Below are 16,096 nucleotides of genomic sequence, written 5' to 3'. Positions count from 1 at the left end.
TCCTCATGGGATTAGTGATCTTTGCTCCACTAAAATGTCTTTTCTAGACATCGGATAGCATAAAAGTCGAGAAGCATTGGCTGCTGCCTTTGTTTTGGGTTGTCACAGGACTTTTAGGTGGAATTCTATGTGCTTTGGCAAAATGGATTCTTGTAGGAATCAAGAAAGATGGAGAAAGTGAGCTAATTTGGAGTAAAGGGATTTTCAGCGACACGATTTGGCAAGCAATAAGGACACTAGTAGGCAGAGGCGGATCCAGGATTTGAAGTTTCTAGGTGCCATGCGTCATTCAATCAATTTGGGCTTTGGGTCGGATTATTCATCTTTTCGGGCTTTAATTTGGGTTATTCGTCTTTTCCGATGAAACATTTATTTATAGCAATATACGAAGAAAAACATAAAACTTCCAATAATATTACTAATATCATAAATATCCATCATTCATTTACCAATTGTCACGACGAGGTTTCATCTTGAAAATGATCGATGACATCATTCTTCACATTTGTAAATACATCCTTCCCTATGTAGCAAACTAAACAATCATTCAAATATTGATCACCAATGCTATTCCGCACTTCATTTTGGATCCGCTTCATGGATGATGCTCTCTCCACCGGTTGCGAGTATATGAGGTAAGATCGAGTTAATTCACAAGTAAATAAACAAGTGAATAAGTATCCACAAGATTTGCCTCAACCAATGCTTTTGCCAAATCACGAATTCCTTGCAAGTTGGAGAACTTGGGATTACCCTTCGCATATGAAATATGAGAAAGTATTGAGTTGGTAACTCAAATCTCTAATCTGTACTTCATGAAGAGGGCTTGTTTATTTGATGAAATTGAAAAGAGAGGTTTGTTTCTTTGATGAGGTGAGAAGAGAGAGGTTTTTTTTTTTTTTTTTGATGAGAAGGATGAGAGGGAAACTTATGTTTTCAACTTTAAAAATAAAAAAGTCGAAGATTAAAAAAAAATTAAATTAAGTCAACAACAATTATAGAAATAAGAAAAGAGAGAATATAAAGTTAATGGGAAATTGGGAATTGTTTTGTACTCAACGCACATTGCGCGATTGCTTATTGTTGCCGGCAAGGTAAAAATAAAATGAAGTGCGGTGTGCGGCCACTAGATTCGATCAGCGACAGACACTGAGAAGAAAAACGAGCCGCCGCCACGCGCGCACCAGCGGGTCATTTGTAGTGAGGGTGTCACTTTAAATATTTGTATATAGTTTCTGTATATATACATAGGGTTTCGGGCGAAGCTTGCAGGTGGCGTGGAACTCCCACGACCCTTAATGGATCCGCCCCTGCTAGTAGGAGACTATTTCATGGAAATGACAAATGGATCATTCTCATTCGGAATTTGGATGAAGCTTATGGGATCAGAAGTTGTTGGGAGGAAGGCGTGTGCATCGACAGCATGGGGGCAGTTTTGAATCCTGAAATGGTGAGGGTTGACAAGTATGGATCCGTTGGGAAAGAAGCTTTGCTCTTTGGACACATATATGAAGGTGAAGGAGGCAAAGTGAAGTATGGAAAAATCAAGATTGGAGAAAGTGGTTATGTGGGAAGCCGAAAGCTGAGGGCAATGCCAGGGGGTAACTATTGACAATAAAGGTACTCTTGGAGATCTCTCACTTGCCATGAAGGGAGAGCTTGTAAAGTAAGCGAAAATATGATCAAGATCACGACACTATTTGATCAGTGGCGGATCCAGGATTTTCATTCAGGGTGTTCGGAAAAAAAGAAGAAGCTAAATATGCACTATAATTTTTTGCCGAGGGTGTTCAAAAGTTAATATATATGCACATAAACTTGAAGAAAATTTACTTTTTATATATCGCGCTTTGTAATTTTTTTGGCGAGGGTGTAGTGGATCCGCCTCTGTATTTGATATGACGGAAGTCATTTTGTTCCCGCTGATGGAAAATGTTTTCCTAGGTAAACTTTTTTTGGGTAACGGAACACCAGAAAGTGACTTCCTCGTGAAAAATATTTTCCTGAAAAATGACTTTTGTCGTACCAAACACGTCGAATAAGTGAAGGTCTTTTGCTAGGCCTGCAATGTTTAGTTTTGAATACTGAATTTTTAGCCTTTGTATTAATAGATTAGGAAATAGTTAAATAGAAACACTATTAAGGAAGGGATAAAACAATATCAGCTTTTGTAGGTTCAGAATTTTAAATGAAATCTTGTCTTGATTGTTAAGCAAATTCAAGTTGATGTTCTCTCTTGCTACTCACTCTGGATTTTTCTTTATCTGTCACTTTAGCTAAAAAGTTGGTCTAAAAAAATTGTTACTTTATAAAACCAAGAAGGTATTAATTATTTTTTGTTCAATTCCGCCCTTACTAGCACTCCAAGAAAGCATACTATCTTTAACTACTCGCTTGAGAAAAAGATAAAGGGTAATTTAGTGAAATACCCCCACATGATTACTGCTATTAAATAAATTTTTGTAATGAATATGCCAAAAATTTAAGTCAGAAAAGATCAAGATAATAAGTGGAGGTATTTTCCAGAAAATCTTATTTTTCAAGCAATTATGTTATTCAAAGTTAAAACAAATGCGCGTTTTTCGTGACCTATCATTTTGTTGAATTTTTTTTTTTTAGGAATAGACAAGAAAAGGATCACTTTCAATATAGTTGAAATTTTATTTATTCCTGTTAGAGACAGAGAAGTAGCAGTTTGTATTGAATCTTCAAACTTATTAAAGATACATTGAAGTTCCATCAAGTCAACAGACGCTACAACATTTTAAGTCTTTGACCACTTCGACTTTAGGCAACGCTTTTTCAGGGGTGGCCTTAACTAGAGCTAGGACCACAAAGTTGATTGCGTAGTTTTTCAATCTTTCTAGACTGTGGAATTGACCTAGTCAACAGTCTAATTAATCTTTAAGCCAAAACTTACATTAAGAAGAATATTTTAAAACCTAACTTCCTTTCTTGCATCACCATAATTGTTGTAGTTTTCGAGTATACACGTCTATACAAATTGTTTTTCATAAACCCCACCCTTCAATGCAAACAGGGGGCAGGGCTAGGTTGTGACAAGGGGTTCAAATTGAATCTTTTCGTCGGAGGAAAATTAAAAAGCTGCCTTAAATTAAGAGTTATATATGAAAAATTGAATATTCTTGACATAGCGAAGATTCGAGTGTAGTAGTAAAAGGGGTTCAAAAATTATTTTAGGTCACAGGTCCATATCTTCGAGGTGATAGTATGATAAGGTTACTATGTTTTTATTGTTTTGATGATTTGACAAATATGTATAAAGAATCAGATACTCTAGCAGGGGGATATAGTTGTCTAGTTATTTCAGACTTTGTGATAGCATGAGAGACCAGTTATTCGATCAGGTCCCCTGGGCGTTGTATAGTCAACCTCTACGGTATGCGGCTACGATGTTGTATGTGATATAATGGCCAGCGAAGCAGTACGGCCTCGGGAGGCTTGTCCTCTCGCCTTGCCTCTTCTCTCATATACACAGCTTACCTTAAAAAACATTATTCTTGCACAATCAAATTGCTCACATCCTAAGTGCAAGTCTCCACCTCTTGGGGTGCTCTCGAAGCAAGCCTCGACAAACGAAATGCCGGATCTCGGGCGAAGATGCTTTAAGTCCTTACGTTGTTGAGTCTTTGTTATTTTGTTCTTTAAATTGTAAATCTACTCTTCTCTAAAGGAAGCTTTGTTTGTAGGTATCTCAAAGTCTCAAAAGTTGCTTGTGGAAGTTTATCTCCTCAAGCTTTTAATTGGTACACTAGGCTAGGTTGAGTCCAAGTGTATTAGTGTGTGGGTGGCTAGAGTTAGTCATGGTATTGAATTCTCAAAGGGTGCCTTTGAGTGGTACACTAGGCTAGAGTTAGTCTAGGTATATTAGTTCGCTTGGCTAGAGGTAGTCAAGAGTTGCTTACAATAGGGTGTATTGTAAGGGTTGAGGGACTATGTGAGTTAATTCCTAGGTTGTAAGAGTTGTAATCTGAAGTTGCTCGTGTAGTGGAGTTAAATCCTACGTGGTAGGTCGTGATTTTTAATCCCTTGAGCAAGGAATTTTTCACGGTAAAATCACTGGTAGAGACCACCTCCCTTCATACATTGTGTTGATGAACGCATAGCTGTTATCATAATATTTTCTAGAATTTTCTCATATGAATTCCTAAGTCTTACGCTTTAGTATTATTTTTTATAATTGCCGCTTCATCTTTCTCGAACTCTTGATTTTAAAATTATTTTTCCCATTATGATATTATTAGTCATATCTAACAGACAAATGTAGAAGTTGATTCTGAAGTCTCACAGTTGATCCAAAACACAAGCTCCAAATGAACAAAACAAAATCCCATTAATTTTCTTCTGTATAATGATGTTCTTGATTTGTTCAACAAATCATATTTCCTTTTGCAATGGCTAATTCTTTTTCTTATCTTCTACTAGCAATATTTCTCCTTTTTCTTCTTCCATTACACAATTTATCTCAAAATAATGGTAGGGTAGCTACTAGTAGTTCTATTACTGCAACCGATGGAACAACCCCATGGCTTTCACCATCTGGTGATTTTGCATTTGGGTTCCAAAAACTTCAAGATAATAAAGATCAGTTCTTGCTTTGTATATGGTATGCAAAAATACAAGAAAAAACTATACTCTGGCATGCAAATATAAGTAGTCCAGTGCCACAAGGATCAAGATTCAAAGTGGTCTTATACTTAGTGATCCTCAGGGAACTACCCTTTGGAGAACTGATTTGATTGTTGGTAATATTGACTATGGACTCATGAATGATACTGGAAATTTTGTTATCATGGGAAGTGATTCTACTAATCCATTGTGGGAAAGTTTTAGAAATCCAACTGACACTTTGTTGCCAACTCAAACATTGGAAAGAGGAAGCTTCCTTGTTTCTCAAAAGTCAGAAGCTAATTTCACTCAGGGTACGCGTTGAATTGTGTGAACAACTTATTTAATTGTTTAATTATATTATGTCTCAACACGATATATATGTTGTTTTCTGAAAAGATAGTGCAGTAAGAAGGTTGAAAGTATTGATTAAAAATGTTTCTTATTACGCAGAGGAGGGCTTTAAATAGCCAACCTGAAAACAAAATCTGCAGAAAATCGGCATAACAAAATTTCAACAAAACTAAAATATCTCAAAAAACTAAAACAGAATAATAGAAATTTAAAATTCAAAAAAGTAGATTCATCCTAAAACTAAGCAACTTACTATGTTAAAAAGTTCGCAAGAATCGAAAAGCAAATCTCGATAATATCAGACATGAGGATTCATCAATAATTAGTTAGTTTTACGTTGGTTGGTGGCCTACCCCGACCCTTGTCCTTTATTCGGGCTTGTAACTAGCAAAAGCTTTGCTGCTTACAAGTTGGAGTTCGGAATAAGTTTTAGTCATGTTAGTACACTTACTTTAGATCCTATGCTGTCTAGGAGGTTTTTAGCCCCTATTTGAGATTTGTACGCTACTAGATGAAATTATATGGAGAAACATGGAGTGAGGATTCTACAGCCAAATCAAACTTGTTTGGCATTGAGGCGTAGTTGTTGTTGTATGTCTCAACACGCACTCTCAGCTAACTGTTCAAGAGAATACGATTTTAATGATTAACATATGTTATGTCTCGACAGGAAGGTTTTATCTTCGCATGCTTGATAATGGGAATTTGGTGCTTGTTACACAAAGTGTGCCTTCCAATTCAGATTATGATAATGAGTACTATAACAGTGGAACTTTTGACACAACAAATGCAACAAATTCTGGGGATAAGTTGGTTTTTGAAGAGAATGGCATGATGTACGTATTGAAGCGAAACAATCAAAGGCAAATTCTTACTCCCCTATCCATTCCTTCAGCTTCGCAAAATTACCATCGCGTGACTCTTAACTTTGATGGAGTTCTTAGTCATTATTATCATTCACGGATTTCTAATAGCAGTGGCTGGAATATTCTGTGGTCTCAACCGAACAATATATGCATCGAAATTGGTGGAGAGAGAGGACCCGGGGCTTGTGGTTACAACAATGTATGCAATCTTGGTACAAATCAAAGACCAATTTGTAACTGTCCACAAGAATATTCACTAGTTGATCCGAACGATGCTTATGGCCACTGCAAACCAGATTTTTCTATAAGTTGTGATGAAGTTGGGAAGGGTCCACCTGAAGATTCTTACAGTATTATCACGATTCGTGATACTGGTTGGCCTAAATCAGACTTTCAGAAAATTAGCCCTTCAACTGAACAAGACTGCCAAAGTGCTTGTTTGCATGATTGTTTTTGTGCTGTTGCCACTTATACAAGCAATAGCTGCTGGAAAAAGAACCTGCCCTTGCGGAATGGAAGAATAGACACCAGTCTGAATTTAAAAGCTTTTATGAAAATAAGGAAAGATGGTGTTCCTCCTCTAAGCCCTGGTCTTCCAAATCCAGGATCTCGTCAAAGCAAAAGTTGGCGAAATTGGCCAATTATGGCATCCACACTCTTAGGAAGCTCTGTGTAGGTAAATGTTCTTTTCGTTGGTGTATTCTGTTGGGGATTCTTCTGTAACACCCCGTACCATTAACTCGGACCTTGAGCATGATCCTAGACCAAAAGAAACCAAAAGAAAACATGAGCCTAGACTAAGGCATCACTGCGAATCGCGTGTGCTACAAGCGATCGCGGAGTGGTGCTGGTACGCGGCAGAGAGGTGCCAAGGAAGATGTAATCTGTGCACCACATGCGACACATGTGCGGTCGCATGTTACACATGCGAGTCGCATATAATCATCGCATCACAGTGACGAGAGAGGTACCAAAGAATAATGACGTGAAGGTATACGGCACTGCGACGGATTACGGTGCAGCATGCGACTCGCGTGTTGCGCATGCGTACCATGTGCGAATCGCACATGGTGCACGGGGGTTTTGTGTCGGAAGAAGTTTTCCTCGTTTTTGGACACCCTAAATAGGTTTTCTAGGGTACGGGACTCGGTATTCGACGGTTAAATCATTGGTATTCCTTGTGGAGCACGTACGAGTGTTGATTAAACATCTCCTAGGGATTTCTTACTTTTGGTATCTCCTCCTTCAACATTTTTGGTAAACCCTAACTAAACTCGTTCAAGATTCAGAATCGAATTGGGGGGTACTTCGAGAAACTCGGGTCTCCAATTCAGTGTTGAGAGCGATTGAATTAGTGTAGAACTTCCATCCCGCATGCAGAATCTCTCGTTCTTCCCCTGTGCTCCGTTTCTTGATATCCATGAAGTTCAAACCTAGGGCATTAAAACCAACATATTGGTAGCCCGTATTTATGTGTTATACACATGAACTTTGTATCTATATTCGTTTATTGTATTCCTAATCTTCGCATTCGGTTATTAGGAACCCTAGCTTAATCCATGAATCATGAATTCTTTTCATGTGTTAATTGTGATATGTTATATGAAATTTTATGATTTTATGTAGCAAGTTACAAGCATGTTTTCAAGTCAAATTATATATATATATTTATGAACTATTGTTTCTACTCACGAATCAAGAACATGTTTGCAAGATTATGACAAGTTATCTCGTAGAAACCATATTACAAGTCATTTCGTGAAATCATGATTACAAGATTGTTTACAAGTTATTTCACGAAATTCATGGGCTTAGCCAACTATATCATGTTCATGTTTTTGGGATTGCTTAGTTAACGAGAAGGCTCGGATAACTTTGAAACTACGTTGCCACCGTAGGATGAGGTTGTCGCCAGTAGCTTGACACCTTCGTTATGCGGTTTTGGATCCTTACATGCTATTTATTACTTAAATCTCATATCCCACAGCAAGGTGTGAGTGTTCTCTGGTAGGCGCAAGTACCGGAATCGTATTTGTCGGTTACACTACTAGCATTCCCCACGTTACAAGAAGTTTTATATTCGTATATTTTAAATTTTGAATTCTTGTTTTGAGACTTTACTCACGTTTCGTACTCATATTCGAAGTTACATTCGGTTTCCGTTCATGTTCTATACCTATGTATGCCATGCTTTCTTCATCTCGGCGGGTTTTACGTACTAGTACTATTCACCATGTACTAACGTCCCCTTTGCCCCGGGGCACCCTTTACGGTGGGGAAGGGGGGGCTTTGGGGGAACCATCGCCCCGTGGGATCCCTCGATTTCGACATTGGTGACCCCCCTCCCCCCCGGGGTTAAACTGGATTTTTATTTTAGTATACGATTATGGTAGCCCGGGAGGCCGGTAAAAATTTTGGGGGAACGTTTTTTGAGGTTTCATGGGCAAGTTGGTTTTCCCCGAGTCGGTGGTGCATTCCCCCGATTACGGTTTTTTATTCTTCTTTTTTTCCCTTTTTAAGGGAGATGGTTTCAAGACTTTTTTCCCGCAAATTATATTTTCATGATTTTTTAAATTGCGTCGCTAGATATGTTGTTTGATGCCCATTTTTGGGGAAAGGGTTATTGGGTGGCCTGCGGCGGCCCCGGGGTTTTTTGGCCCGACCCCCGGGGTTTTGGGGGCGTGACAAAGCGGGTTCCGAGCTGGTTAAAGAGTTTTTGGGGGAGTCTAGAACGATTTCCCCCGGTGGGGTCAATTTTTATGTGGGGAGGGCCCCATCCCTTTGGGTTGCCCCAAAAGACACCCGGGGGATTTTTCCCCACCCTTTTTCATTTTGGGGGTCGTGCGGGTTAGAGCATTACTTTTGGGATATCCTTCTAATTCGTGCGTGTACGTTTTTTCGAAAAATCCCCTTACAAAAGAACGTACAAAAAAAGGAACCGACCCCCGGGCCGGGGGGGCTAGCGCAAAACAACTCGCGAAGGGGGGGTTGGGGTTTCCAAAGGGGGCCCCCCGGGCCGCTCCCTCGGTTCCTTTTCCTGCGATACGGATGGAGATGTTGGGAAATCTTTTAAACGTCCCCCTTTTGGTGCGAGGGGCCCCGACGTCGGGGAATGGGGGTCGAGTTTAGGGCATAATGGGGGAAGTCTTCTGGGGCCCAAGGTTTTCCCTGGGGAAATGAATCCCCCGATCTTCCGGGGACAAAAAAGAAAAAAAGCCCTGGGGGCCCCCCCATGGATTCCGGAAGATTTTCCCGAAATTATGGCGATCCACGAGCCGGGAAGACGACCGCGGAGCTCATCGGTGAGAGCATTGCTAAGCACACCGGTACGAATCTTGGGAATTATCCAGGAGTGAGGATGCGCTTTCGTCTTTACATAGGATGAGTTTGCAAGTGCATTCACCGGACCCCGCATGCCGGTAGAGGTCGAAGCTAAGGTTGAGCGATTCACGAAAACCCGAACGGAATGGCGAGATCGGTTCGGGACTACTATTTGGAGTTTGTCGGTCGGCCGAGAAACTGTCATGGATAGGTACAGAGGGGGCGAAGTGAGAAGGTTTGTTGGAGGACTTGATTCTCGTTTTGTATGATGGGGCCAACATTGCGCACGAGAATGGGGGAATGACCATCTCAGATGGTTCTTTCGTACGGGGCAACGAGACGAGGCTAAAGGAGGAGGAAGCCTTGCGAAAGAGAAAGACAAGAGTTCAACAAGAGGGTCAAGTCTAGGACGGTTCGGCGGGAACGAGGAAATTCTTTAACAACGAGGTCGGCGGGACCGCTCCGTCCCGGCAAGTGCTCCGGTTTTCCAAGTTCGGAGAGATAACCGGCGGCGAGAATTTCAGGCCGTCGGGCTCTCGGTCGAGCCGGTGTGTGACTCGGAGGTAACTTCACCAATCCGATTTGTGCTAAGTGTGGGAGGAGGCATCTGCAAGTGCCGCTTGGGATCAAATATTTGCTATGGGTGTGTCGGCGGGCCATATTCAGCGAGATTGCCCGCGATCGAGACGGACGAGCGCGGTAATCCGGACCCCGGTCGATAAATTCGTCGGTTCCTCGTAATAATCAAACTCGGGCGGGACGTGCACCGGTTAGATCCGGAAAAGCTGGCGGTGGCCCAAACCGTTTGTATGCTTTTGGCCCAGGCGTCGGGATACGATGCTCGTATTGATGTTGTCACGGGTATGCTCACGGAATTTTCGGTTTCGATGTCTATGCTCTCATGGACACTGGATCCACTGTCTATGTAAACGCTTATGTTTGCTAGAAAATTTGGTATTGAACACGAAAAGCTAAAGAACCGTTTGAAGTGTCAACTCCGGTTGGTGAGCCCGTCATGGCAGAAACGTGTCTATAAGGGTTGTCCGATTAGAAGTCTGTCGTCATGTTATTCTGGCGACTTATGTGAGTTGGAAATGATAGATTTTGATGTAATCATGGCGTAGGTGGTTATATTCATGTTGTACGTCGATTGATTGTAGAACTAAGGCTGTAAATTTCAGTTTCCTAATGAGCCGGTCTTAGAGTGGAAGGGTAATTCGGTAAGCCTAGGTAGGTTTATCTCTTACCTCGAGCAAGAAAAATGGTGTCCTAAGGGTTATATCTATCATCTCGTTCGGGTTAGGGATTCGAGCTTCCCGGACTGACTCTTTGATCGATCTCTTGTTGTTAATGAGTTTCAGTCTTTCCGAGATCTTTCAGGAATCCTCGATAGGGAGGAAATTGATTTCGCAATTGACACTACTCACACAGTACGAAACCTATATGTCTATTCCACTTATAGGATGGCTCATTTGAATTACGAGCTTAAGGCTGTTCAAGATCTTAGACAAGGGTTTTATCGGACCCGGTGTCTCTCCGTGGTGCCCGAGTCTCTTTGTGCGCAAGAAAGATGGTTCTTTGCGTATGTGCATGACTATCGCCCCATTTCAGTAAAGTCACAATCAAAGAATAAATACCACTATTTCCACGAATAGATGACTTATTTGATCGGAACGGTGCCCGATGTTACTCAGATAGATCTCCAGGTCGGTGCACCATCGAAGCTTAAGGTTAAGGAGCGAGATATTCCTAAAGACGGCTTTTAGAACCGAGATATGGTCATTTCGGGTCAGTGTCATGTCCTTCGGTTTGACCAATGCCCCGGCCGGCGTTTATGGACCTCGTGAATAAGTCTTTCAAGCCATACCTCGACCTCTTTGTCATTGTCTTCATAGATGATATCCTCGATTTTACTCCGTAGTGAGGAAGGCACGCGAGAACACCTTCGTATAGTCCTTGATTCTCAAGGACCGCAAGTTGTATGCAAAAAAATTCTAAGTGTGAATTTTGGCTCGAAGTCGATAGCCTTCTAGGTCATGTGATTTACGGTGAGGTGTTGAGTTGACTCTCGGAAAGATTGAGGCCGTTAAGAATTGGCCTGAGCCCACGCTCGGTTTCGGATATCCACATGATTTCTTGGGTCGCAGGCCTGTACCGGCGTTTCGTGAGGGTTTTCATCTATTTCGTACCGTTGACCAAGTTGATGAAGAAGGAAGTTAAATTTCGGTGGTCGGATGCTGTGAGCGCGATTTCGAGGAATTGAAAACGAAGATTAGCACGCGCCGATTTGACTCTACCGGAGGGAACCCGAAGGGTTCGTGGTTTATTGTGATCTTCGGGAGTTGGTCTCGGATGTGTTTTAATGCAACATGGTAAGGTTGTAGCTTATGCGTCCTCGTCGACTCGAGGTTCACGAAAAGAATTATCCATTCGTGACCTAGGTTGGCGAGGTACAGTTTGTTGTTTTTGCACTTAAGATATGGCGTCATTATTTGTATGGAGTGCATGTTGATATTTTCACGGATCATAAGCTGCCGGTATATCTTCAAGCAAAGGGGCTGAATCTTGGGCAAAGGAGATGGCTCGAATTGCTTAAGGACTACGATGTGGATATTAACTTCCATGCAGGGGGAAAGCAAATGTTGTAGGCAAGTGCTCTTGGTCGGCGTTCCATGGGAAGTATAGCCCGCGTGGACGTAGATAAGAGAGTTATGACAAAGGAAGTTCATCGTTTCGCCAATCTTGGAGTTCGACTTTGGACTCAGGATGGTGGTGTGGTTGTTCGAGAATAGAGCTGTTTTCCTCTTTGGTTGTTGAAGTCGAGGAGAAACGTTTAATGATCCCTGCTAGCTGCTTGGTGAAAGAAGGGGTCACAAACGCGAAGAGACGGCTTTTGAACAAGGGAGATGATGGTACCACAGTGCGAGGTGGGTGTGTGTTCCGGATGTAGATGGGCTCGAGGAGAGAATCATGTGAAGCTCGCAGTTCCCGAATTATTCCCGTTCACCGGAGTTACCACTAAGATGTATCGTGATCTTAAGGAGATTTATTGGTGGAATGATATGAAGAAGAATGTAAACGGTTTGTGCAGCTAAGTGTCCGAATTGTCGGCCAAGAAAGGCGAACACCGAGCTGGTGGCTTGGCTCGGAATATCGATATTAGAGTGCAGGAAATGGAAATGATCAATATGGACTTCGTGTCGAGTTTACCTCGTTCGGCCTAGGAGACACGACTCTGTTGGGTGATGCGTTGACGAGCACTAAGTCGGCACACTTTTTGCCGGTCAAGACCGCGGATTCGGCGGAGAAAGGGTGGCTACTTGTTGTATGTTAAGGAGATTGTCAGTTGCATGGGACACCGGTGTCCATCATTTCGGATCGTGGTGCTCGGTTTACGGCGGAATTTACGGAAATCCTTTCGGAAAGGATTGGGTACGAGGTGAACCTTAGCACGGCTTTTCATCCGCAAACGGATGGGCGGCGAGAGCGTCACTATTCGGACTCTGGAGGACATCTTGGGGCATGCGTCTTGAATTTCAAAGGTAATTGGGATGATCACACCGCACTCTCGGAGTTTTCGTATAATAACGCTATCGTACTAGTATTGGGATGGCACGGGTTGAAGCTCTGTATGGGCGAAGGTGTAGATCACCAATTGGTTGGTTCGAAGTTGGTGAAGCGAGTTGCTAGGACCAGATTTGGTTTATCGAGGCTATGGAGAAGGTCAGTTAATTCGGAGCGTTTGAAAACGGCTCGAGTCGCCAGAAAGTCTTACACGGATGTGAGGCGAAGGGACTTAGAATTTTCGGTTGATGATTGGGTGTTCCTAAAAAGTCTCACCCATGAAGGGTGTTATGAGATTTGGCGAAAGGCAAACTCGGTTGGATATATTGGACCTACGAAATTGCGAAGGGTTGGTCAGCAATGGCTTATGAATGGAGTTGCCACAAAGATTTGATTGCCGTACGTCCGTATTCCGTGTGTCCATGTTAAGGAAGTGTGTAGAGGACCGTCGTTAGTTGTTCTGTTGATACCACTATCGGTTAAGGATGGTTTGACTTACGAGGAGATTCCGTATGTAACCCGTGTGATCGTCGGATTCGCAAGTTGAGAACGAAAAGTAGCCTCGGTGAAAGTCTTGTGGAGGAGTCGAGAAGGTTGAGAAGGCTACATGGGAGGCGAGAGGGTATGAAATCCAAGTACCCATTCTTGTTTGATCACAACGGATAACACTTCCAAGGTAACTTTCCATAGCCCATGTCATATCGTGTCTCATGTTTCACGCTCATGTCATGTACCCGACTTTATGTTTCATGTCTCGTTCCTCGGTATTCACGTTTTCATATAATCACGTACATGTCGTGTCTCGTATTTCATGTTATGTTTCTTCACATCCGTGTATTCAAGCCATGCTTGACCATGTCCATGACCATGACCCATCATTCGAGGACGAATGATCCTAAGGGAGGGAGATATTGTAACACCCGTACCATTAACTCGGACCTTGAGCATGATCTGAAAAAAGAAACCAAAAGCATGAGCCTAGACTAAGGCATCACACTGCGAATCGCGCTGTGCTGCGCGAGTCGCGGTGGTGTCGCATCTCGGAGAGAGGTGCCAAGAAAGATGTAATCTGTGCACCACATGCGACACCATGTGCGATTCGCATGTTACACATGCGGAAATCGCGTATGTCGTCGCGTACGGTGACAGGTACCCGAAGAATGACGTGAGGGTATACGGCACACACGGAGGTTACGGTGCAACATGCGACTCGCATGTTGCACATGCGGCTACATGTGCGAATCGCACATGGTGCACGGAAAGTATTTATTGTCGGAAAGTTTTCCTCGTTTTTGGACACCCTATAAATAGGTTTCTAGGGTGCAGGACTCGTGTTTATTCGGCGAGTTAAATCATTGGTATTCCTTGTGGAGCACATACGAGTGTTGATTAAACATCTCCTAGGGATTTCTTACTTTTGGTATCTCCTCCCATGACATTTTTGGTAAACCTAACTAAACTCGTTCCAAGATTCAAGAATCGATTGAGGGGAATACTTAGAAACTCGGGTCTACAATTCAAGTGTTGAAGCAATTAAGGTATGTAGAACTTCCATCCACATGTGGGAATCTCGTTCTTCCCATTACTCCCAGTTTCTTGATATCCATGAAGTTCAAACCTAGGGCATTAAAACCAACATATTGGTAGCCCGTATTTATGTATTTATACACATGAACTTTGTATCTATATTCGTTATTGTATTCCTAATCTTGAGTTACGGTTATTAGGAACCACTGGCTTAATCCGCCATGAATCGTGAATTCTTCCTCGTGTGTTCGCGTTATGTTATATGAGGAATTTTATGATTTTATGTAGCAAGTTACAAGCATGTTTTCAGTCAAATTATATATCTATATATTTATGAACTATTGTTTCTACTCGCGAATCAAGAACATGTTTGCAAGATATAGACAGTTATCTCATGGAAACCATATTACAAGTCATTTAGTGAAATCATGATTACAATTATTTACAAGTTATTTCAAAATTCATGAGAAGCTTCTTAGCCAACTATATCATGTTCATGTTTTTGGGATTGCTTAGTTAACGAGAAGGCTCGGATAGCACGAAACTACGTTGCCGCGTAGGATAAGGGTTGTCGACGAGTAGGCAACACCTTCGGTATGCGGTTTGGATCCTTACATGCTATTATTACTTAAATCTCATATCCCCTGGCAAGGTGTGAGTGTTCTCTGGTAGGCGCAAGTACCCGGATCATGTTGTCGGTTACACTATAGCATTTCCCCACGTTACAAGAAGTTTTATATTCATGTATTTTCATTGAATTACTGTTTTAGGACTTTACTCGTTTCGTACTCATGTTGATTCACATTCGGTTTCCGTTCATGTTCTATACCTATGTATGCCATGCTCTTCATCTACGGCGGGTTTTACATACTAGTACTATTCACCATGTACTAACGTCCCCTTTGCCGGGGCAACTTGCCCGCGGTGCGGATGCCGACTTTCGGGGAGGCATACGCTGCGCGGTGGGATCACTCGGTATCGGCTTATTGGTGAGCCCGCTCCTCCCCGGGGTTCAACATGGAGTCTTTATATTTAGTATACAGTTATGGTAGTCCGGAGGCCATATCTTTTGGTAGTTATCCTTTCAGACATGTTTTAGAGGTTTCATAGAGATGTTAGTTTCGAGTCGGTGGTGCATTCATGATTACGGACTATTATGTCTTCATAATATTTCATCTTATGAGATGGTTCAAGACTTTATTCCGCAAATTATATTTTCATGATTTATTTAAATTGCGTCGCATGAATATGTTGTTTGATGCCCGTGTTGACAAGCAAGCCATGAGGTTCGCTCGGACACACGAGCGGAAGCAAAGGCCGTGCGTGTTGTTACGCCCGAACCTGGTTCGGGGCGTGACATATCACATTTACAAAAAGAAAGCGAAGACATCACGCCCGCGGGTCACGCGCGGACTCTATATGTCATGGTTTTACATACGAAGAACTTGTCGAAGCCACCAAAGGGCTTCGAAAAGCTAGCGGGGGTGCATTCGGGATTGTTTACAAAGGGGCAATGCCCATCGGTTCAAGAAACCTAGTCGCTATAAAGAAGCTGGATAGAGTTACTGATGACGCAGAGAAGGAATTCATGACTGAAATAAATGTGATTAGTCAGACTCATCATAAAAATTTGGTCCGTCTGCTCGGATATTGTAACGAGGGACCTCATCGTTTGTTGGTCTATGAGTATATGAGTAATGGAGCTCTTGCAAGTTACATTTATGGTGATCCAAAACCTACTTGGAGTCAGAGGACGAATATTGCAATGGGGATTGCAAAGGGGGCTGGGGTACCTCCCGAAAAGTCGACGTACGAAATTTTTCATTGTGACATAA

At 42.2% G+C, this 16,096-nt stretch overlaps 1 protein-coding gene across 1 annotated transcript; it reads left to right on the top strand.

Annotated features, from left to right (window-relative positions):
• The first annotated feature begins 1,423 nt into the window (after window positions 1–1,423).
• On the top strand, window positions 1,424–6,525 carry LOC132035007 (G-type lectin S-receptor-like serine/threonine-protein kinase RLK1). The gene is made up of 4 exons (XM_059425331.1): window positions 1,424–1,601; window positions 4,447–4,627; window positions 4,684–4,943; window positions 5,654–6,525. The coding sequence occupies exons 1-4, from the start codon at window positions 1,424–1,426 to the stop codon at window positions 6,523–6,525; spliced, it is 1,491 nt and encodes a 496-aa protein (XP_059281314.1).
• Window positions 6,526–16,096: the final 9,571 nt, after the last annotated feature.

The sequence above is a fragment of the Lycium ferocissimum genome, chromosome 10 (assembly GCF_029784015.1).
Source record: "Lycium ferocissimum isolate CSIRO_LF1 chromosome 10, AGI_CSIRO_Lferr_CH_V1, whole genome shotgun sequence".
In the NCBI taxonomy this organism is placed as follows: Eukaryota; Viridiplantae; Streptophyta; class Magnoliopsida; order Solanales; family Solanaceae; genus Lycium; species Lycium ferocissimum.
The sequence above is the reverse complement of the archived record's forward strand: the minus strand, read 5'-3'. Positions and strand labels throughout refer to the sequence as shown.

Coding starts and splice junctions, on each gene's coding strand:
- LOC132035007 (XM_059425331.1), top strand. CDS start 1,424: ATGGGGGCAGTTTTGAATCCTGAAATGGTGAGGGTTGACAAGTATGGA. Junction 1,602..4,446: donor GCTGAGGGCAATGCCAGGGG/GTAACTATTGAC, acceptor ATCTTCTACTAG/CAATATTTCTCCTTTTTCTT. Junction 4,628..4,683: donor CAGTTCTTGCTTTGTATATG/GTATGCAAAAAT, acceptor TAAGTAGTCCAG/TGCCACAAGGATCAAGATTC.